At 38.9% G+C, this 23,081-nt stretch overlaps 2 protein-coding genes across 2 annotated transcripts in view; one reads left to right on the top strand and one right to left on the bottom strand.

Moving 5' to 3' along the window:
- The first annotated feature begins 210 nt into the window (after positions 1-210).
- Arfip (ADP ribosylation factor interacting protein arfaptin) lies at positions 211-4,227 on the top strand. Its single transcript, XM_076128925.1, has 6 exons — positions 211-397; positions 529-659; positions 1,506-1,670; positions 2,308-2,476; positions 2,545-2,697; positions 2,767-4,227. The coding sequence occupies exons 1-6, from the start codon at positions 387-389 to the stop codon at positions 3,131-3,133; spliced, it is 996 nt and encodes a 331-aa protein (XP_075985040.1). The 5' UTR covers positions 211-386; the 3' UTR covers positions 3,134-4,227.
- Positions 4,228-4,771: 544 nt separating this feature from the next.
- The window catches only part of LOC142982241 (prostaglandin E2 receptor EP2 subtype), a 37,292-nt gene continuing 18,982 nt past the window's right edge, over positions 4,772-23,081 (bottom strand). The window contains exons 4-7 of the mRNA XM_076128649.1: positions 14,822-15,005; positions 12,398-12,648; positions 7,512-7,700; positions 4,772-7,185 (exon numbers count right to left, since the gene is read on the bottom strand). Of these exons, the coding sequence (XP_075984764.1) occupies positions 7,036-7,185; positions 7,512-7,700; positions 12,398-12,648; positions 14,822-15,005 (774 nt within the window). The 3' untranslated portion in view covers positions 4,772-7,035. The remainder of the gene's footprint in view (positions 7,186-7,511; positions 7,701-12,397; positions 12,649-14,821; positions 15,006-23,081) is intronic.

The following is a 23,081-nucleotide window of genomic DNA, read 5'->3' on the forward strand; positions in this document are numbered from 1 at the left end:
AACTTTGGCACAAATTGGTATTTTTTATTTTTGTATCCAAACTAAAAAGATATTGCCAACATGCCATTGTTGCTATAGTAATAAATTCAAACGAGAAATGAACTGTCTGATGAAAGATTATTTGACAAAATGATTGTAGCTGTCTCTTTTACTCACAGGCAACATCGTGATTGGCTATCCTGCTGTCATTATTTTATTTCGTGAAGAGGGGACTTCTCATGCACTTGTCATTGTCAAAGTGTACTTAGCGTCGATTGATAAAATTCATAAAACATTTTCCGGTTTTCCCGAGAAACATGAAAAGTTTTCAGCATATCTGAGTTAATCTAAGGTGTCTGGCGGCATCCTCGTGCTTAGTCGGAGACGGTGGACATTTGTGACCCAAGATGTCTAAATGGTGTGTCATGTTTTATCGAACTACACAATAACACCGGAGTATCGGTGTTTTCATTTAATGTTTTTCCCTGTGCAGTTTTTGTAACGGTCTGTAGGTGTAAGTATTAACGTGGTACGTGTTGTGTGATGCAGGCAGTCGGAGCGCAGCATCCACGAGATGTTGAAAGACACGCCGCCGATACGAGAGTCCAGCGACTCGATAACGTCTGGAACAGAAGCCAAGTTCCCTACGTCGCGCTCCATGCCCTTCCCACCCGCTTATGGTGAGGACATACGTACTAAACGTAGTTATTTAACAAAACATACATTTAGATACTAACTTTTCATTTAGATTAATTGATCAATGAATCATTATTTGTCCATCTGTAGTATAGTTTATAATAGACAATAATTAGATTTACAAGTGCTGTACATTCAGCAGTGTAAGAGTGTAATGTTACAGACATGAGAGTAGTGTGTGTGTGTTATAAGTAGTGTGTAATGTCCAGGGTGATATTATTTAGGGCACTGAGTCATTAGCTGAGCTATTGCTTCAAGTACTCAGCTACTTGTCTTGTTGGTAGCTTGTTTATTACAATTATATAGGTAGAGTGAGTGACACAGATCATTGTATTGTGTTCTTGTATGAGAGGTTTGAACAAACTTGTGTTTGTTTTCATAATAATATGTCTCCATGGAGATTATCTAGGTATATAATTTAACAGATTTTCTGTAAAAAAAGTTATGTCTGTAATTAGAAAGCTTTGAACACTGCATTTTTTGATGTATAAGAATAAATTATTGAATGAAATAGCTTGGCAATAAGTCAATATTGTTGGCTCTATACAATTTCATTAAATACTCTTATTATGTAGAGTTGATATTGATGTTTTTTTTGTTTTGCCAAGCCACAGCACTGTGTGATATCTCATCACATAGACAAGATAGGTAATTGGGTGCCATCAAGGTATTTTCTGCTGGGGTAGTTTTTATTGTACTCAATAGTTTTAAGTCAATATGTCAGGTAAATTAAACAGCATATCTGGACCAATTTGTGAAGTAAAAATAGTTGTAGTATAAATATGTAATCTAATTATAATGTAGTGTATTTATCTTGTGTACTTCCACAGCTCCCCCAGACGTGTCCCAGAATGGAGGTGCAGGGAGCAGCACACTGCTGCGTGCCGGCTCTTCAAAGTTGGACGCTATCCGCAACTGGGGAGTCTCTACATACAAGTGCACTAAACAGATCCTCTATGAGAAGCTTGGGAAGAGCTCCCGAACTGTGGACACAGGTAACATCATTAGACAGGAATTTATAATAATTGTGTTCTCCTTGCCATGATGTAGCTTGAATTTTTGTAATATGCTATAAAGTTCACAATATCATCAATTGAAAGGATGTTGATAAAAGTTATGATGATACCCTTTATTTATATACATTATATAATCTGAGTTAAAGTACTGATAAATTGTTGAGAGGTTTGCTTATCAATGTGTTTATATTTACGATGCAATAATAGGTGTCGTTTCACTGGTCTCTTGTATCTGAGTGACATTTCGAACCCTGTAAAAGTCGATGGGCTTAAAGTGCAACGACACACCTGTGCACAGTTCGGTGAACACTTTCTTAATTAGTTCTTATAACATCTTAGACGAAATAACGATGTGTGCACCCATCATGCGACGCGTTACGCGAACGAAAGTACGGCTCGCGTGGATGAACGTTCGGCGTCCGCGTGGCGCTAACGAAACGCGTCGCATATTCGCGTGCACGGTGCACAGTCGTTCCGTCGCGTAACGTTTCGTCCGGACAGTTCGGCCGCCGAACGTTTCGTAGGTGTGCCGTTTCACGGAACGCTCGGACGACCGATCGAGTCGTCGTTCGTTTCCCTGTAAAGTGAGTAACGTCGCGCGCGTGTGTGTCGGCAGAGCTGGAGGCGCAGATCGAGATGCTGCGCGAGACGCAGCGCAAGTACAACGGCGTGCTGCGCCTGGCGGGCGCGCTCACGGCGCAGCTGGCGGCCGCCGCGCACACGCAGCGCGCGCTGGGCGAGGCCTTCGCCGACCTCGCGCAGAAGTCGCCCGAGCTGCAGAACCAGTGCGTGTCCGCCGTGCGCTAGCCGCGTGACACCACACAACACTCACCCCCCACCCCGCTCTGCGCAGGTTCCTGTACAACGCGGACACGCAGCGCACGCTGACGCGCAACGGCGAGACGCTGCTGGCGGCGCTGCACTTCTTCAACAACTCGCTCAACACGCTCACCAACAAGACCATCGAGGACACGCTGCTCACGATCCGCCAGTACGAGGCCGCCAGGTAGGACCGTCCCCGGGCCCCGCGCTACGTCACCCGCTCGCTCGATGACTCACCGTTGTGTCGCCGCAGGGTGGAGTACGACGCGTACCGCAGCGAGCTGGAGGGGAGCGGCGCCAACCCGCCCGAGCTGCTGCTGGCCAACATCGAGCGGCACCGGCGCATCTACGAGCGCCTGCGGGACGACTCGGCCGTCAAGCTGCAGCTGCTGCACGAGAACCGCGTCAAGGTCATGAACAAGCAGCTGCTGCTGTTCCACAACGCCGTGTCGGCCTACTTCAGCGGCAACAACGTGGCGCTGGAGGCGGCCGTGCGCCACTTCAACATCCACCCGCCGCCGCCCGCGCCCGCCGCGCCCGCGCCCCCCGCGCCCGCGCTCACCGCCGCGCTGGCCGCCGCGGCCGCGCCCCCGCCCCTGCCGCCCCCGCCGCGCTCCTAGGGCCCCCCGCCCGCGCCCGTGTGACGCCCCCCCCCCCACATGCGGGTGACGTCACGCGACAGACCATGACCCGACGGGAAAGCTTTCTGCACGCGACGCATATGCATCCCAAATTCAAACTCTCAGTGTGACGATATTGTAATATTTTACATTATACGCGAGAACTAAATTATTTATTTTTCTAGTAGTTAACGTAATCGAGTAGGGTGGAGCGCGCGCGCTCCTCGTATCGTTTCATTCCAGTACGATCGCTTCACGCTTGCCTAGTGTAGTCGGAGCCTTTATGTAAAGATATAATCACGGTATTTCGTTAAAGTTGGGCACGAGTTTAGTCCGGTTCGTAACTAGCTCAAAGTTATCCTTCCAGCGTCCCCGCGACTAGTGACTAGCTTCGATGTTCGTATATTAACGAGTGAATAGCATTTTTATTACTAGACGTAGCGGACGTCGAGCGCCGCGCGTTCTCGGGACGTCGCAGCTCCTCGCCTAGCCGATATCTAGTTATCGATATAAATACTGTGTACACTATTTAGCTAAATGTATATATCTCCCTCTCATTATCAGATGTCCCGAGAACCGGTGACGTCGACGTATAAAATTAATAAAACCATTGTTACTAAGTAATTATCAATATCTAAATCGATCACAGTAATGTATGAAATCTCACATAATGTACTTATAATAAGATAAATTGTATTATTCTGAGTATTGTGTTGCGGACGGTGTTGTATGTATGTAATGTTGATGGTTGCGCGCGCGCACCGCGTGCGTGACGTGACGTGACGTGACGTGACGTGACGTGACGTGACGTGACGTGACGTGACGTGACGTGACGTGACGCGACGCGACGCGTGTGACGTGCCGCGCGACGAGTATGACAATATTGCACAGTGCGCTCAGATATCATAGGTATGCGGAGCATAGGATCATACTTACTAGCTAGTCAAACGTTCTTGTTTACTTTATGTATTATCTATGTGACTTATTTAATATATTATTATTTTAGAGAACAAATTATACACTATTATTATGAATGTAAGAACAATGTGTTTATCATATTTTTTAAAGAGTGTCAAATAGATCACTTGCGACTCCGCGCTGTTTCATTTACATCCCATTAATATTGATAGCATTGATGTCGTTACACTTCTACAGATACTATTACTTCAAGATACTAATGATAATTAGTTAACAACCCACAATAGATCGTGACAAACTTATCATGACCATAGCGTGCCGAATACGAAGCTCGCTCCATTTCAGGACAGGAAGCGGGCAATGTACATCGCTCCAGGAAAGGAATCGCCTTTGTGTTTATGCTAAAGAATGAAGGCAGATATAGATGTTTGTAAGAACGACACAAGTTGCTGAGTAATGGAGCTGGCTGATGATGTGAATTGCTTAATGAGGGACTAAGGTAGCTGGTGAAGTACCTTACAGATTTTTTGGCATAGTGCCATGGGATGTTATGGGTTATCGGTACCAACCGATATGACCAGTAAAGTATTTGCTAAGTCTCAGTCGACTGCAAAGATAACACAATTCATAATTTTAAAACGTCGTGCGGCAACAGCCGTTTAAAATTGCCTTCTACTGTGTACCAAAATAAGTTACAGTTCAAAATAAAACTCATATTTTCATCAATTTATTTATCCAATATGGGAAATATAAAGTATAATAATAATAACATTATCTATTAAAGCTATGTGCACATAACAAAATAAACAAAGTAAACAGTCTAATATAATACAATATTCGGTTGTGTAAAAACTTAAGAATTGCATCTTGATTGAATCCGAATTATAATTAGACACTGAGTCTTTTTAGCAAGTCAAAGACTTTTCTGTAAAACTTATAATTACGTTATTTGAATTAAACAGAGACAAATCTATTCAAATTACTTTCCGTGCTCGTGGTCGCACAGTGCACACACGTCGCACAGGTACCTACAGGTTCTCGACTCGATTCAGTCATGATTTTTTCATCACGATCGAGTATAAACACTGTGGGTATGGTCTATCGTCTGTGGAGTGTTTAATGGTTTTAGCTACAATAAAAAAAGGTAGGTACTTGCGTCTCTAGGTACGTTTACTCACTTGTATGACTTGCATCCTTAATGGGTCTTAGGTACCTACGTTTTTGCATTTTTATAAAATTCTGAGTATTTCTTTTTGTCCTGGTTTCATTATTATGCCTTGTACCGTTACTTTACTAATTTACACAATATTAAGACATTACCATACATTATATAATTATTTAAAGATACAAAAAACTACACAAATATCTTAATTGTACTTATTTATTTTAATAATATTTAACAACTAAATAGGTACAATATTTGTGAAAAAGTATTTGTGAAATATCGCAACATATTTCCTTATTTTATTAGTAGGTAGGTTCCTCTATAGCTAGGGCCTGTATCTACATCGATTGGGTATTGTCAGTATTGTGTTCCACAGAGTGCTTTATATGTAGGTACTGAATTATTATTAGACTGCCTCCGTAGCGCAGTGGTTTAAGTCACCACGCCAACACCACTGCGTCGGGAGGTCGTGGGTTCGATTCCCACACGGAACAATTATTTGTGCGATCCACAAATAATTGTTTCGGGTCTGGTTGTGCTTTGTGTCCGTTGTTTGTATGTTTGTAAAAGTCCCCGCGACACAAGAGCAAATCTTAGTGCGGGAGTTGTCTTTATAAAAACTGAAACTGAAACTGAATTGTGTATCTAGGTGAAATTGGTATTAATTACCGCCTCCAGAAAACGGACAATTAATTTAGTAGGTATTTAGTTAGAGTAGTATAATCAACACGTCGAAACTGTGTCGTGAGATCGGCTGTCGTGATGCGGCCCGATAGTTTTGCTGCCAGAAATATCTAATACCTACCGTTACGGTAGAATCATTTATGAAGGTTTCCATACCTTCAATGTGTCCCACATTTGCGCATGATTGATGATAAACTTTAATTTTATAATAACGTTAACAAAATGCGTGTTAATTATGTGTATCTTAACACATTATGTTCTTTCGCTTGAAAACCGCGCAACCAGTAAACGGTGTCTATGAAACAAATAATTTGTGTCTAAATTAGAACTAAATACTGATTCGTTTATCTACAATCTTCTTATAAAATATAAAACTATCCGTAAATTAGACGTCGTTGGGTTTAAAAAAATATTGTAATGACGTAGAAAAACTTATTATGATGGGTAACTAGATAATGTGACTAGTCTTTCACGTGAATTGTTAAAATATACCTACAAGCTTTGTTCTATAATTTGTGATAATGAATATATACTTAATCCTAATAAGTACATACAAACACTATAATTATAGAGAGGGGTATCTAACCCCCGATGTGGACTCAGAGCTTGGTCAACAAGCGCACACATTTTATTTAATACTATTTTTTTATATTAAGTTTTATAATAGCTAATATTCTTCACAAAGATCAAAATCATTTTATTAATAAATTACTTACGACTTACATTTTCGATTCAAATGCTCGTAAAACAAAAATATCTAGCTATGTAATTGTACTCATAAAAGTAATTTGTGAGATTCTGTTTTATTGTAACTTACACGCAATAGTTATCATCTTTGGTCCGAGAAAAGTGGGCGATAAATCTATCGCGTATAAACATTCCTCGATATGAAAGTAAAGAGAGACATTTTTCAACTCACGTTTTTAACTTAATAGACATAATACCTAAGGTTAATCTACACATCACTGTGGCCTCTACTTTAGAGTAATGTCTTGATAACACTATTTCGATTTGCAGACAATAAGTCGACTACTACAAAAACTCGAAATTAAAACGTGAGTTTACTTTGCCTGTGGGTTTTGACGTTTGTGTGACAGTGACAGTTGTGTTTGTGACGTCTTGCGTCAGTGGTGTGTCAGTCGTCGATCTTGAGCAGCACGGCGGAGGGGTGCGACGAGGCGAGCGGGCGCAGGGGGCGCATCTCCGCCGAACTGTCGCTCACCATCATCGTCTCCGGACAACATGAGGTCTTCATTGACTCCGACTCGTTCGATATTTCGTGACTCTGTAACATGTTATCGTAATTACATTAACAATCAGTTATTTAGGTATATCTTCGTACTCTAACTAATTACTAACATACACAAAGTAGGTAGGTACCTACACACACAAATCTTCAGTCATGCATGTGGCACGGCAAGCCCGGAGTTTAAAAACACAGCAATGAATAGTTGCTGTAGATGAAATTAACAAAAATTGCGTAAATCAATTTTCTTGATGACGGAAATGAAAAGTCGCTTAACGTGGAATGGGACAAACAGAATTCTTTTCTTATTCCAAAATTGGGACATTTACATAAATCTATTATGAATAAAACTTACGCTCTCTTACCCGTTTAAAGCAGTGCGCGATGTTGTGGCAGAGCGCGGTGAGCGAGAGGCGACGGCGCTGGCGCATGAGCACGTACAGGATGGGGTTGAGCACGTAGTTGAACAGCATCAGCACGTCCGACAGCATGCCCAGCGGCCGCAGCCGCTCCCACTTGTCCCTGCCCAGCCCCAAGTACAGCGCTGACGTTATCTGCCAACGAACGAACATTTTATTGGTTAACTTCTGGCTAATGAGCAAATGTGTAACATAGCTGGCAGATTGCCATCGATCAGTATTTTATCTTAATCGCCATTAATTCCAGTGGAACGCCTAGCCACAGAATAGTAAGTACTAAAGTAGCCTAGCACCCTTGTTCGGGATGGTAGATTTAGATGCTCTTTGACTTCTCCGAGGCGCAACCTTTGCTACTCACGCTTCTTGTCAGAATAACACGGGAACAACAATCCGTGGACCACCACGGAATGTTGTCGAAAACGAAATCTACCAAGATAACAACTTTATTACGGCTTGATTTGGGCAGTCGTAATAGATCCTGCGCCGTAGAAGCATTTAGAAAAGAAGCGCAATAAGTCGTCTATAACAATCACATTATTTAAGAAGAATAAATACAGTAACCATTAAACGCTGTGCTAAGTATTAAACCGGCAGTTATGTGAGCTTGATAGTTGAACCGCAGCGTGGTGCCAATGAACACCAATCGTTATAATTGACGCGCATCCTCCATATTAATTGTAATGTTGTTTATATGTTTTAAACTGCATCTGTTATCGTTATTTTATCTAATAGCGTGACATTACATTAACTAACAACTAGCCAGATTTAAGGACCATACAGATATTGTTTGTTACATGTGGTAATCGAACCCACGATTCATAGTGTGAGCGTGACGACCACCTTACCGAATATGCCACGTTTAAGATTTATCTATACCTATTATGTAAAACGTTATATCTACTTAAGGAACAATTAAATGTGGTCAATTAAGATTGGAGCTATTTGTTCAAGGCTTAGATTAACCACTAACCACAAAACAAAGTTGTTAAGTTTGCAAACTCGCAAAATATTCGACACGGACATCGTATTGTAGACTCATATGAATAAAATTGTAATTTGTACGTCGCCATTAACGAAACAATGAAATATTTTCGCCAGCAGGTGGCCGCGCTGAATGCTGATGACGGTCGATGATCGCGGCGACAAGCACCGACCACTGCCGACTGCTGTAAAGCTCAGCACCTACATATGTACATGGCTACAGTCTGGAACTCCTTACTTGTAATCGTAATAGTTCTGAGAAACTATGATCATTGTATATTATCGCTACTTGTGACATCGAACAAAGAATACAAATTGGTTTTATTTGTGTTACGTTTTGTTAGATGATCACTAATTTCCTAAGCATAAGGATAAGATGACTCTACTCAAAGATATGGGGGTAATAAAGACATTAGAATAGGCTTTAAGAAACCCGCAACTTTTATAGTGATGTAAAGATCTTGCTAACACTATTATCAAGAGTCTACGAGCGTATCAAGATTATACAAATGTCAGCAAAAGGCCAAATAATATAATCGACCAACAGCAACATTCTAGACAAATTCTCATGAAGAGCTCAAAGTGGGTACTGATCGAGATGAGAAAGCTAGGAAATCTTATTTTATTCCATAAGTTCACCAAATTATACCTCTAAGAACGTGCCTTTACACTGGAAGCATGGTCAAACAATACAAATAGCTGGCGTTCGCTTACAATGCTCGATCGAACCCATCGCCAGCATAGTGATTAGTGATGCATCGATGACATACGACCAGTACGACTGTAGTACCATAAAGTACCATACACCATACCCTACCATGTGCTGTCATGAGCTAATAATATCACAGGTAGGCTGACTGCCATCAATTGATATTTATCCCACGATTTCAATTTGAATTAGATTCCGATTTGATCAAAATGTAATATGCTAATGTCTTTTTTAAGTCCTACGACGCAGTTCGCTTCGCTGTTTCTAAACATATTCCTCGTTAGATTATAGGTACTGCTTTCAACCATTTTGGCTATTCTTTTTTATAAGAGCTAATGCATATTTGATATTATGACTTGAACAATGCAATGAGTAGATAACCAAAGCTAAAACACATTCCTGTAAACCCCTTAACTAAATATGTTTGGTGTAGTTTGTGAGCCACATTTAACGGTAGTTTATTTATTCAAACTGTTTTTTTGATAAAACGAAAAAAACTATTGATGAAATAAACTACCGCTAAATGTACCTCTGAAACCGGGGGTCAGTCATCAAAATTTGAATATCTGAAATCCTCCTAAGTTGAGTCAATAGTTGCTTTGTTTCGTCACATTCATAGAGTCTACAGTTGGGTGCTCTACAATTTGCAGTTCTGGACCACCGTCGCTGTATACTTCCTTGTCTATTAAGAGAAGAGATTCATCTAAATAGCTCTTTGAACAAACGAATTCACTGGAAACATTCATCAACAATGTGCTATTGTTTTAAATAATTTCGTTTATTTTAACTACACACGTTATTATTTCCTGTGCCTGTTATGAAATCGATCTGCCAAATATGAAAATACAAAGTTGCAAATAAAATTTAATGCGTATTGTGAATCAGCGTGAAGTACTGTGGAGTATGGAGGAGCCAAGGTCATGGGCCATGAGGAGCTGGTGTTGGTAATGCTTGGTACTCTGACCACGTGCTACTGTGAGGTGTTAGTTTGAATATAAATGGTGTGATGATATTCTGGTAGTGTGTCACGTGGCTCACAGTCGCCGCTGGTGACTGCTCCTAATTACATGTCACATCGATCTATTGTTATGTCACTTATCATTTTTATTTGTACCTTTGATGTAGTAATAGTTTTTTTGAGAATCTACTTGATATTCGGTCTCTCGGACTCTACTAAATTCCTTGGCATAACAATCGATAAAAATCTTAATTGGAAACAACATACTGATAAGTTGATCATACGTATAAACTCAGCTGTTTATGCTCTTTATAAACTAGCGGCAGTTGTCAATGCAGATACTGTTATTACAGCGTACCATGGCATGGTAGGCTCTTTATTGAGATTTGGCATATTGTTCTGGGGCAATTCTACTAATAAGGAGTTAGTCTTCAGGTCCCAGAAGAAATGTATTCGAGCAATGTTTGGGCTTAACACGTTGGATAGTTGTAGACAATACTTTATTAAATACAAATTGTTAACTGTACCTGCTCTTTACATATTTGAGGTTGCAGTCTTTGTTAAAACAAATCCACAGTTGTTTGGCAAACTATCTGTTGTAAACAATCGAAATCGGAGAGATAACGATCGACTGTGTATAGTAAGGTCGCATACTGCATTGATGCACAAAAGTATTTTCTGTATGGCGCCAGTAATATACAATAAAATTCCAACACATATAAAACAATCAAATATTAATCAATTTAAGTCTCAATTAAGGAGTTACCTCATTGCCAAATGTTTTTATTCAATTTCTGACTACCTAATTAATTCCGATTGACATATGTACATACATAATTTTTTTGCTACATTCTGACATTTCTATTCATGTGACTGCTATTTTTTTCAATTATTAATTTAATTAATGACATAGACTAGAAATATTATTTGTTTTATTGAAGGAAATATTTGTTAAAAGTATGACCTAAGCTATTTTTAGACTAGAAATATTATTTGTTTTATTGAAGGAAATATATGTTAAAAGTATGACCTAAGCTATTGTTACTATTATTTTTTGTAATGTAATGTAATGTTATTAATTTTGTGTTGCAGTCAAAAATAATGTTTTACCTAAAAACTTTTGTATGCCATTGTTGGCGAAACATGTTGCACTTTCTCTATTTTGTACATCTTGCATGCAAGCCTTATAGCCTGTCTGTATATACACATGTTTTTACGAAATAAAATATCTTATCTTATCTTATCTTATCTTCGGTAAAGTTTTCTTCTGTCAGCTAGTTACGGAATGTTTAACGTGTATATGGCATGTCTGGCTAACCCTTAATCGTCGTTTAGCATAAGAAGCAGTGAAACACCTAGATTTTGAAATGAAACATTTGCCAATGTGATATCTAGTAAAATATTTTGGTCAACTATGATTAAACCCATATTTTTGTAGCACAACATGTAATATAGAACAAATGAAGACAAGACAGACCAATGGTTCATATCACAAAAAAGAAACAAAAGAAATCACAATCTTAATTTTCACCTATCGATACTGATTCAATACAATACAGCAATTGAACAATAACATCATGTAGCATATGTAGTTGAACATACCAACACATACATTATGCTAATGAGCGACAATGCGAGGCACCTCCTCATTAGGACACCACGTCGATGGAACAAAAGCACAATAAGACAATAGTAGATACGCCGTGCCAATGTGAAGCTAACTGGCGTGTTTATGGGTACTTTAGCTCATTCAGCGGCGATCATATAAGTGGACTACTGGACACAGTCGTATGTGCCGCGCGGAGCGTGCGACCGACTGACTGAACTTCACTCACACTTAGTCTGATAGATTAGATAAACGCTAACGAGACTAGGGTCCCCGGTAACACTAACTTTTGTTTCTTGTTTACAACGATTGAAGACTATCTATGAAGAACAAACTTTTTGTAATACATTTTGTATTTAGCGAAACATTCTGAATCTTAAAACTTATATAAGTATAAAAAAACACGTAAAATTGCAAGACTATGACGTCAATTTAAACCTAACCACTGCAGTGACCGACAAATTTTGAATTTCATTTGTCACTTAGTTCAATGCAATCGGCTAAATGGTCCAAAAGCTATTTTTTTTGTTTAAGACTTAATAGTTTTGCAAGTGAACTATAACAATAATTATACTGACCATCTGCGGCATCCAGCAAATCATGAAGAGCACGGAGAGCATGGCCATGAGCCTGCTGAAGGCGACCTCCTCGGCGGTGGCGGCGTTGTGGTGGTCGCCGGGCGCCAGCGGCTGCGCGCGCGCGCGCTGGCGGCAGCTGCTCTTGGACACGCGCCGCACCACGGGCTGGCTGCCGCGCGGCACCGTGATGGCGTAAAGCGCGCGGATCACCGCCAGGTTGCAGTACACCAGGACCAGGCACAGCGTTGTACCTGCACATAACAAGACGCTGAGTTGATGGACTTGAAACTGCCACCAGATGGACCGTCTGAGTTGACAACTATTTGAACGCCGCGCGCCGCTGTGTTGAACATTGTATTCTTTTTCCGTCAAAGCAGCGATGTATTGCACAGTGGTTATCAATTTGACGTACGCTAGTTGTCAACTGAGATACGTGATAAGCCCGCTGAACTTTGCCAATTCTTGAATAAGGTGATGATGACGAAACCATTCAGGATTTCTGAAATATACCTAGTGGGTTACTTTTCTGTCAGTTCGAGGGAAAACCACATGGCGGCGTAACCTATTTCTTTAGTAGGTGATGACGCATTTTAAAGAACTGATTGACTATTGCTGCTTCTTGCCTAATGTAAAGAAACTTGGTACTTACTAACAAATAATTTATTTTCTGTTATGTACCCTATTATAAAAAAACACGATCTTGCTGAATGACAGTTGAAATAAAATTTGGCTTTTCTGTAACATATATTTTAAATATGATGTATAAGATAAGATAAAGAAATGTAGAGTCTTCGCATGATTTGATTTTGATTCTATTTAGTAAAAGTTTAACTTTATTAACATTCTCAAATCTCAGTTCAATTATATCAACAATCGCATTATATTTGACTCATTACATGCAGTCATGATTATCTCAATAGCCCTACACACGACATGTGCTTCAGTGATCGTGTGTGGAGTCGTCGCTCTCGCACGAGGTCGACCAATTTGCAGCCGAGCTGAGTGCATTCAGACTGACAGACAGACGCTCATTGTGATCAATATGTAGATTATAACGAGATGCAGTTATCATTGAGAAAGTTAAACGAATTAACATCACGCAAATATCATTAACTTACGTGTATTTATTGTTTAAACTAAGCTATGCTTACTCCTTTTTAAAAGATAGCTCCTGTACTAAGCATGAATCTTGTGGCGGCGACTTTTACAAACATACAATGGAACACTATACGGGCCTGTTCTCGGATTATCAAGTATTATAGACCGAGAGCCCGTGAACGTCAGACCTTCGTTATTTTATAAAGGAGTTCAGTGCATGCTCTCAAAAAAGTGAATATGTCTAATTTTACAGAAAAATACAACATGGAATTATTTTTTTTATGAATATAAGTGCATTTTTTATTTTTAAGAAATCTTAACAATGGATAACTAATGGATTAATGGTAACTCATAACTATTATCATTGACCAAGGTCAACATAACATTCATTAAACCACCACATAGCACTTTTACTTGTTTTTTAATACATTATAGTCCACGATAACCGAGTACGGCTATCGTTCAGCGTCGTCAGTCACACTATCACTCGCTATTAAGTCGCTTGCGGCTTGAGCGTGTGCGTCGCTTTACCTTATTTAATGTTATAAGTAGTTATATTATTTTAAACTTAATTGATGAGGTTTTTGACCTCAATGACGAACATACATAATATTCGTCAATCATGCCCAGTTTCTGAGGCACATTTAGCGGTAGTTTACCTATTCAGACTGTCATGTTTATATGAGGGTAAACGCTATCGAATAGATACACTACTTACTGCTACTGTACTGCTACATGCTACTTCAGCATACTTCATAACATTTTCTGAAGACTAGCACAGGTTTGGTTCCCCCAATCAACACATATTATTATGTGTGTGAGACAGTGTGTCCTACAGGTGACTGTATCAAGGTTAAGTATTTATATTTCGTACGAGTATTTTTTTATGTCTGTGAAATGGCCTGTTACAAAGTATATCTATACTAATATAATAAAGCTGAAGAGTTTGTTTGTTTGTTTGAACGCGCTAATTTCAGGAACTACTGGTCCGATTTGAAAAAATATTTCAGTGTTAGATAGCCCATTTATCGAGGAAGGCTATAGGCTATATAACATCCCGCTACGGTCATTAGGAGCGGAAAAATGTTACAAAAACGGGGAAAATTTTGAACCATTCTCTTAGGTGACGCAAGCGAAGTTGCGCGGGTCAGCTAGTTTGTAATATTTGCGCAAGATGACTCTACGCTACTTATTGGAACGACGTTGGAAATAGTGTTATTCAAATTATGGACTAATTATGCGACATCAACTTATTGAATGAAATCAGTTATTTATACATAAACATACAACATTACAGATTATTTTTCAATAGTTGAAAACACTCACCAAAAGTAACATAGAACACGGCGTAAGTGAAGTCGACGGGAGTGGCCGCCTCCCTGTACCGTATGCAGGTGGCGGAGTGCTGGTCGTAGTAGAGGCCCAGCCCGACGATGGGCGCGCACGTCAGCATCGCCGCGAAGAACCACGACCCCATCAGCGCCGTGCGGATCACGTAGTATGTTATTTGCTGACGACAGAACAGAACGCGTTAGTATGGAGCTTTCTATGAAGATAATATCGTGTAGGATTTCTAGGCTATATGCGTCGAATGCGTCCACAAATGAGGTCAGGCCAGTCCTATTAGTTTGTATTAAATTCTAAGTATAAAATAGATCCTCTGTTTCTATCCTTGCATCACTTAGCATTCATAACAAAACAGTATACTGTTTAAAACAGTATAGTTGGCAACCCTATTAGTGGTCATCCTAGTCCTGTAGCTCAATTCTCTATTACTATCGACTACCGACAATCGGCCTGTCAATCTATTCAGACCTGTCATTCTAAATGTCGAAATGTCGATAGCTAGCCGGTTCACGGTAGTCGATAGTGGTAGAGAATCGAGGTAGATGCTGGTTAGTGTTCAAGCCGCCCGAAAGATATTTGACATGGCTGACATAATACTCGTTGTATTATCTTAATTGACAACAACCGGGACCGACTATTTACGTGCCCTCGAAAGCACGGAGACGCTCAGTTCAAATACCACTATACGGTCACCCATCTATAGAATGACCGCGCCAACAGTTTAACTCGTTGATCGTTTACCGACAAATGTTATTCTGTATCGCTTACGTTTGTGTCAAACTTCACTCATATCGTGAAACTGTCGTCAGAGATCAATAAGTAATTTGTTTGTTTGTTTGTGCAAACAAACAATAAGTAGTAATATTGTGTTATCGTTGTTTGATCATGGTTTTCCTTCTCCACTGTTTGGTCGGTATTCCCACGGCGCCTGTTGTGTACATAACCAGCAATGTAACAGACATTCAATATTTCATAAATAACCACTTTATATCATACGAGAAGGAATGTGACGACAGATTTGATACGATTGTATTCAGTTGCTGTAATCGGTTGGTGTAAATGAGAAAAGTGATTTAGTTTTACGTAGCTTTAAGAATAGTCATCTTGTGACTTTGCAAAAATAATGTAAGATTAATATCAAAATATTACTTCCAGAAAAATACATATTAATGACAGTATTAAGTGGCCGAGTGTAGTCCCAAACTAGATTAAATGTTGCTGAATGAATCATGTATTTGTGTCACAAATATTTTTGCTATGCCCTCTTTGAATATCTAAAACCGTAGCGTGTAGTAGTCGTATCGTCATTGTTAAAATGATAGAAGTATGTAATGCACCTACGATTAGTGTTCCCGAGGCCTATAGGCTTTTAGGCCTAAAATTAAGCCTATTAGTTCTTTTTTATGGCCATGATAGACTACTAGGCTTTTAAAAGGCCACTCATTTTAAAAAGCCTACAAGGTGTTTAAAAGGCTACTCATATTAAAAAGCCTATAGGTTTAAAAAAGCCTAAATAGCCTTTTAGGCTTTATTTCCGACTGAAGTATTTTTCGAGTAGTAGGCTTATTATAAGGCTATAGGTATTGTTCAGGTTATGGCTTAGTATGAATTAAACAAAAATGAAAAATGAAATTGGAAATAATAAGTATCTACTTGTTATACATTATTTGCGACAGTGCGACATTCAAACTTTGCTTGAGTAAGATCAAATACGCGCTCGCCCAATGTACGGTTAATACTCAGACACTCAAAGTAAACGCTTATGCCCCCGACATAAGGGCGGTTTTAAATCGTAACATTAAGTTTACGATTATTATACTTTATACTCGAATAATACATAAAATAGACCTAGCCTAAAGGACGAAAAATCTATATAGGTTTCAGGCCTTTCAAGCCTTTTTAATATGCGCCTAGCCTATAAAAAGGCTAAAAGCCTATAGTCATCGGGTGGACAAAAAAAGGCTATGAAAAAGGCCTAGCCTAAAGGCCTAAAAGACTTTTTAGGCTTTTATCCCGCTGTAGCCCCACATGCATAGGCTAGTCTTAAAAAAAGCCTAAAAGCCTATAGGCCTCGGGAACACTACCTACGATTGTGCTCAATAGCATTACTAGATATAACTAGGTAGTTAGGATTCACGCACATCTAAGCAAGCGGGGTTAAGTTTTTGTTATGTCGTTTAAGTCATACATATATTATGACTAGCTTTCCGCCCGCGGCTTTGTCCGCGTGGAATTTCAAAAAATCCTCCTTTAGTGCTTCTTTACCCTTCCTAAGGAATCTTTATACCAAACTCTAATTTTCTACGCTAAGTAGTTTCGGTCAATCACTAAAGTCAGATAGTAAAGGAAAGGTTTTATACACATAGCTGATGACTGATTGATTATCATATCTTGCCAATAAATTCGAACTTCCAGATACATCATTATATGATCTCTGTAGAGTCTGTGGCCTCATATGCAAAGTTACATGTTGATCTGATGTCTCGTTGAGTTGAAGGTTGCTTGCTTTACACATCTAACATTATTTATCCATGTTCAACCACAATAAAGTTAACTAGCCTTGATTATCTTCATATTGTGTCACTCTACACAGAAGTCGTCTGAATGTGCGCTACACTTTGTAAAATATATTATTTACTGCAGTCTACAAAGTCTACAAAACACTTTGTCAAACGCTCTGCAGTTGCGTTATAAGAACTCGTAAAGTGCACGCACTCATACCTACAGGCACTCATTTAAATCTTAGCCTGTTGAAGGGTCATTTGCATGCGATTTTATGCGCCTTCTATAATAGACTTCCTTTTGAAGACGAGTTATAATAGAGAATTTGATTGATCATCGCCTACCTTATATAGTATCATTTGCAGCAGTGTTATTACTTTTCGACGTAACTATATTGTTAGCTGTCCTCAAAGTGTATGAATTATATCATAAGAAAATCTATTACATTTAAGAAATTTCCGAACTATCTTTCCGTGCCCAGTAGTGACACAGAAATGATTTAGATTTGTTTTGTACTTCTGCCCAATTTGAACATAAATAGGCAACTCTTCTAACCTTCTTTCATGATCTTTCTAGTTTCATTTAACTTATTGTAGCTTCAGTAAACACTAAGGTCTGTTTATTGTTAAGTAGCTGACCTATTCACCTATATTTAAAAAAATACGTTACAGTACAGTATCGTTTTGTAGATTTTTTATAGAAATGTTTATAGTGAACGATTGTGACCACGGTCGAGGTCTTCGGTTTGGCATTACCTTGACTAATCACTGTTCGATATTCACTGCTTACTTACTTTTGCTGTGTAAAAAACAATATTAAATTATTGTGGTTTGATAAATAAAATTATGTTTTCATACACATGACAAAACTTAAATACGACACACATAAGAGATTTTGATAACTTACTACTTTTACTTGTTCGTTTGATTTTAGAAAATAACGGGTTACGAATTTATAATTACTTTCAAACTTATATATGTTACTGTAAAAGCCCGAACTGTGGTAAATCCTAAGATTTTCCGGTAAAACCTAAGATTTACCAACTCTCAATGGTAAAAGTCCGAACAAGCCAGAGTTTAAAAACTATGTTACGACATATAAAAAAATCCTTCTTCATAACTATGTTTATAACTATTTCACGGTATAACTATATACTGTGACATACTTATAAAGAAGGAGTTTTGGGCAAAGCGACATGGGTAGGTTAGGTTAGAAGGCTAAGGTGCAAGGCACCTTAGCCTTCGTGGTTTTTTTTTTTTAACCACCCAGAAGGAGGAGCCCCGCGTAGCGGGGCTCCGGCGACATCTCGACATCATCAAGTGAATATAGGTAAAAGTTCGAAAGAAAAGAATTGTTCGGACTTTTACCATTGCGAGTTGGTAAATCTTAGGTTATACCGGAAAATCTTAGGATTTACCACCGTTCGGGCTTTTACAGTAACATATACATATATTCCGTACTGGCTGAGCTTGCTACGGCCATCTCGAAAAATCTATTCCTGTTCAACAATAACTTACATAAAATGTTCAGTGTTGAAATAAATCTCTCCGCTCAATCCTTGAATGAAATGTAATCAATAAGCGAGTCAATATAACGGGTAAACACAATCATGTATGTATGTTTCGTAACGTGTTCATAGTTGATGTGTTCTATTTAACTTTCTAATGTCCTGCGCGGTGCGGCGCCGACCTACTTGCCACCATCCTCAATATTTGTTATAATTCGTTACTATCGAGTTACCGACACTATTGTGCAACATCCTGTGATAAACATGGCTCCCAACTGTTCACTATTATCTTTCTGATAGATATGTTAATTATGACATTGAGCTTTTACATGAGTTTGTTTTTACTGTTAGTAGAAGTAACTGCTCGCTTGTTAGTAGTTGCTGTAGTTGTGGTCAATGCCACAAAACACAACGTGATGCACTATATGAGGAATAAAGCAAAGTTATGTTTCGCTTAGATACAACCTTATCTCTTAAAATTTCTTTTCCCTAGATTGAGTGAGACACCTGAAATAGTTCTGATAGCAGTTTTGTCTTCCACTATCAATTGAGACTTTGGGAACGTCTGAAGAAGTATTTTCCAATATATTACATAAATTTACGGATCAAAACTCCAGTCTCTTCATCTTAGAGGTGGGGGTGCCGGCTAGTAGACCACTGACACTTCGACCACTTATCTTTTATGTCACCCTCTTCTTTGCTACTTTAAACGTTAAACGCCGAACTTATAAGTGTTACATATGCTCTCCATCGGTATATAGTAGTAGCCTATATTCTTCTAGTTAGGCTTCAGTATCTCACTTGTCACATGTCACAAATAAATTCACTAACAAGAAGTAATGATAGTGAACTTGAAAATTAAAATGATTAGCGCTTAAGTGATTGTCTGTAGTGAATGGTAGGTGTTGTCAAGTTCAGCGGAGTCTTGTGCGAGGGCGAACAACGAGGCAATTAACTAATAACGTGATCAACTAAATGTTAGGGCACCAATCTTGTGCGTCATGAGTCAAACACCTTAGGTGTTTGTTCTGAAATATACCTTCATAATAGATTATTTCTGTCCGCGTAATTATCACCCAAATTGCTCCTAAACAGCTCTACCGATTTCGGTGACAATTTGAGTGTATTTTCTGACAGGTCAAAGCCTCCCTGGTTCTGGCCAAAGTGGTGAACTCAAGGTCTAACCCCTCCGTCATTCTGGGAGACCATTGCCCAACAGTGAGCCAGTTTTATTCATGAAGGCTGCACAACAAGGGTCAATGACCCCTGATCACCAGTTTCATCTCATTGCAGTTATTATCAAGTCTAATTTGTTGCGTGCGTGTTATTAGTCATCTATGCACATGGTACGAGATCCTGGAGGAAATGTATGGAACCAGGGTATGGTAATGTTTGTGATGACGAGTGTTTACTATGATTCAGTAGTTTAAGCGCAGTAGAGTGACCTTTATTTTGTTTTATATACGTTTCAGTAATAATCAGTGCATTGCACTTATCGGTCTTAACTCGTGAATTGAAGCTCTAAATAGTTTTTTGGGCATGGGCATATTTATTAACTCGGGAGTTCAGCATGCCCAAAAATTTAATGAAAACACTTATCTGTAAACCTTTTTAAAAGCCTAAAATACACCTTCCTGTAAGTATAAATTATGGTGCGAATGACACATCATAAAGTCGTACAGTTGGCACCGCGGTTGGCACATACAAGCGGACACACATAACTCACTTAAAACAATAACATCGACACGGCGAGGTATCCTGGAGGCATCAATTTCGGCGCATGCGCACGTGACCTGCATAATACGGAAGTAGCCGAATTAATTACAGCGGTTTACCTCCCCCTCTTCCCCACACCCACATTTCTAGTGCCCTCTAGTGGCAGGGCTCGGTAACACTCAAGCATGCCTGTACGCATACGTGAAGATATTTAAACGCATGCGCCGAAATTGTCGAACTACCGTCATTGATAGTTTTGGACGAAAATAACTGTTGTTGTTATTGTTAAATAATGCACTGTGGTTTTGTGGTTTGGCCTGTTATGTTGTAATAAAATGTTTATTCTATTTATGTTTATACACGAGTTATTAATTCAATCTTATAGATTTCGGTGCTGCAATGTCATTGGCAAGGTTTAAAGAACTTTCTTACATTAACATATTTATTACATGTTGACGTTAAATTATATGTAAGTCCTGATACCTAATATAATTGACTTCGAACAATGGTTCAGAGTCGTTTGTTATATTATAGATGTAAAAAAACAAATCACATCGATACTAAATAAATTCATTGCCTGTAATACTCGTTTCAGTTTTACATCTCAATATATCGTAGAAAGTGTTTTGGCTTTCAGCAAAGTCAAGTATCTATAGGGTTGCCATCCGCCCGGGTTTCCCCGGATTTGTCCTAGTTTAGAGGGCATCCGGGGAGCGTCCGGGGAAGGTTTCATTTGTAGACCGGGTTTAAAAAAAATTATAAATAAATAAAAATTGCGCCACCTGCGATACACGCACTATGCTCGCACACCACGATCAATCGACGAACCAAGTATATTCACTGTTCCCCCACTCTTCCCGTCGCGGTTGCTTTTCTTGTTGACATGTCCGGCTTTCGGACTCTACAATCCGGGGTTTTCACGCGTCTTATCCGATTTTCCAAATTTTTAAGATGGCAGCCCTAAGTATCTATATCTTACTTCATATTTTCTATAAAAAGACGACACGTTTGTAGGTTTGTGGGAAAACATAGCGGTGTCATTCAGCTGGACTGCTGGACTTATTTATAGCAGGGAATTAGTTGATTGCGTTCACCAGTGGGCCATGAATCAGTGCGATAACAATTAACTGTCGAGGTCTGGGGAAGCCGTTCAGTGCTATACTGCTATTTGTACTACATTCTACACTTCGCTTAGATTGAAAACTTAATTAAATCTTTAGGTATTCTCGCTGTTTTCCGATTGTAAGTCATAATTGGCACGCTTTAATATCACAGTTAATGTTTATGATTATGTCGGACAAAATATTCTACCGCTTAACTTGTAATACAAGGAATATATTGATAGAGCGTACCTACTCAGCATATAAAAATACTCTTTTTAATAAAAATAACTCTTCTCTTATCAACTTGATATTTTACCGTATAAAATAAAATAGTTTAAATCATTTTTATATCTTGTAGATGCAAAGAAACTCACATAAAACAGCTAGTCTCCCGAAACGTCACAGTTTCGATATTTTTTGTTTGTTTTCCTTGTAACATGAATTCCTTAGATCAAGTCTGTGACCTAGAAATATCGATTTATGTTCGATGAACCATCGATCTGTTGGCGAGAGATATTTCAATATACATCGAACACTTTCAGCGAAGCGCGCGGGAGAATGTAAAAATATCTAAATACAACTTTTATTGTTGTTTACAAGCATACCTATGTCGTTGATCCGATCACTCTTACATGATTATTTTAATCTCAATAGGTATATGTGTAAGAGATAAATTCATTTGACTGCAGTCAATAGATCTTAAAACACAATCATTTGATGAGTGTAAAGTAATTTATTATAGTTTAAAAATAAAAGGTGGAGGAAAATGCCATGGTTTCTCTAGAATACCCCGAAATGGATCAAATTGGCGATGTTTTTAAAAAAGTGAAAAGGCTTAATATCAACTGGCAACATTTAATATAGTAAATATAGCATCAAATTTAGAAAGAAAAGTTTGAAAAGACCAAAATACTTCACCAGTTCTGCCTAACCTCTACAGGAACCTTATATTAGTTTGAACCGTGACCTTATCAAGTACACCTCATGTAGCGTCCTCAGAGGCAAGTAATTGACGAGGTGACCGCGAGACTCCCACGCCTGTGACGTTGTATTACGACGATATATGACCGGCTTTATACCGAGGCTTTAGGTTTCAAACTAGTCTCCAACGTGACATGTACTTTAATAGTTAACAATTAGTCTCCACCGACACCGTCAATAAAGTTCTAGATAAATCTGTAGGGAGAACTAAACTCTTGAGATTTTGTTTTGAATTCGTATCAGTTGCTAAAATTCTGTATGTCACTATCATTTTATCTCTATAGGCGCTGATCGAACTTCCAAAGCGACTTATGCGTGAATTCGATAGAAATGGATAAAATCATCAAGCACAAGTAAGTTTTAAATAAAACATATCTCTCGGATACATTCTTTCCTTTACGAAAGGTTTGGCTTGGCTATTCTAATAACA

The sequence above is a fragment of the Anticarsia gemmatalis genome, chromosome 21, assembly GCF_050436995.1.
Source record: "Anticarsia gemmatalis isolate Benzon Research Colony breed Stoneville strain chromosome 21, ilAntGemm2 primary, whole genome shotgun sequence".
NCBI lineage: Eukaryota > Metazoa > Arthropoda > Insecta > Lepidoptera > Erebidae > Anticarsia > Anticarsia gemmatalis.

What these genes read in the sequence shown, in the direction of transcription:
- Arfip (XM_076128925.1), top strand. An exon ending in CTCCCGAACTGTGGACACAG is followed by an intron (nt 1,671 to 2,307) that starts GTAACATCATTA and finishes GTGTGTCGGCAG; the next exon opens with AGCTGGAGGCGCAGATCGAG. An exon ending in TCGCCCGAGCTGCAGAACCA is followed by an intron (nt 2,477 to 2,544) that starts GTGCGTGTCCGC and finishes CGCTCTGCGCAG; the next exon opens with GTTCCTGTACAACGCGGACA.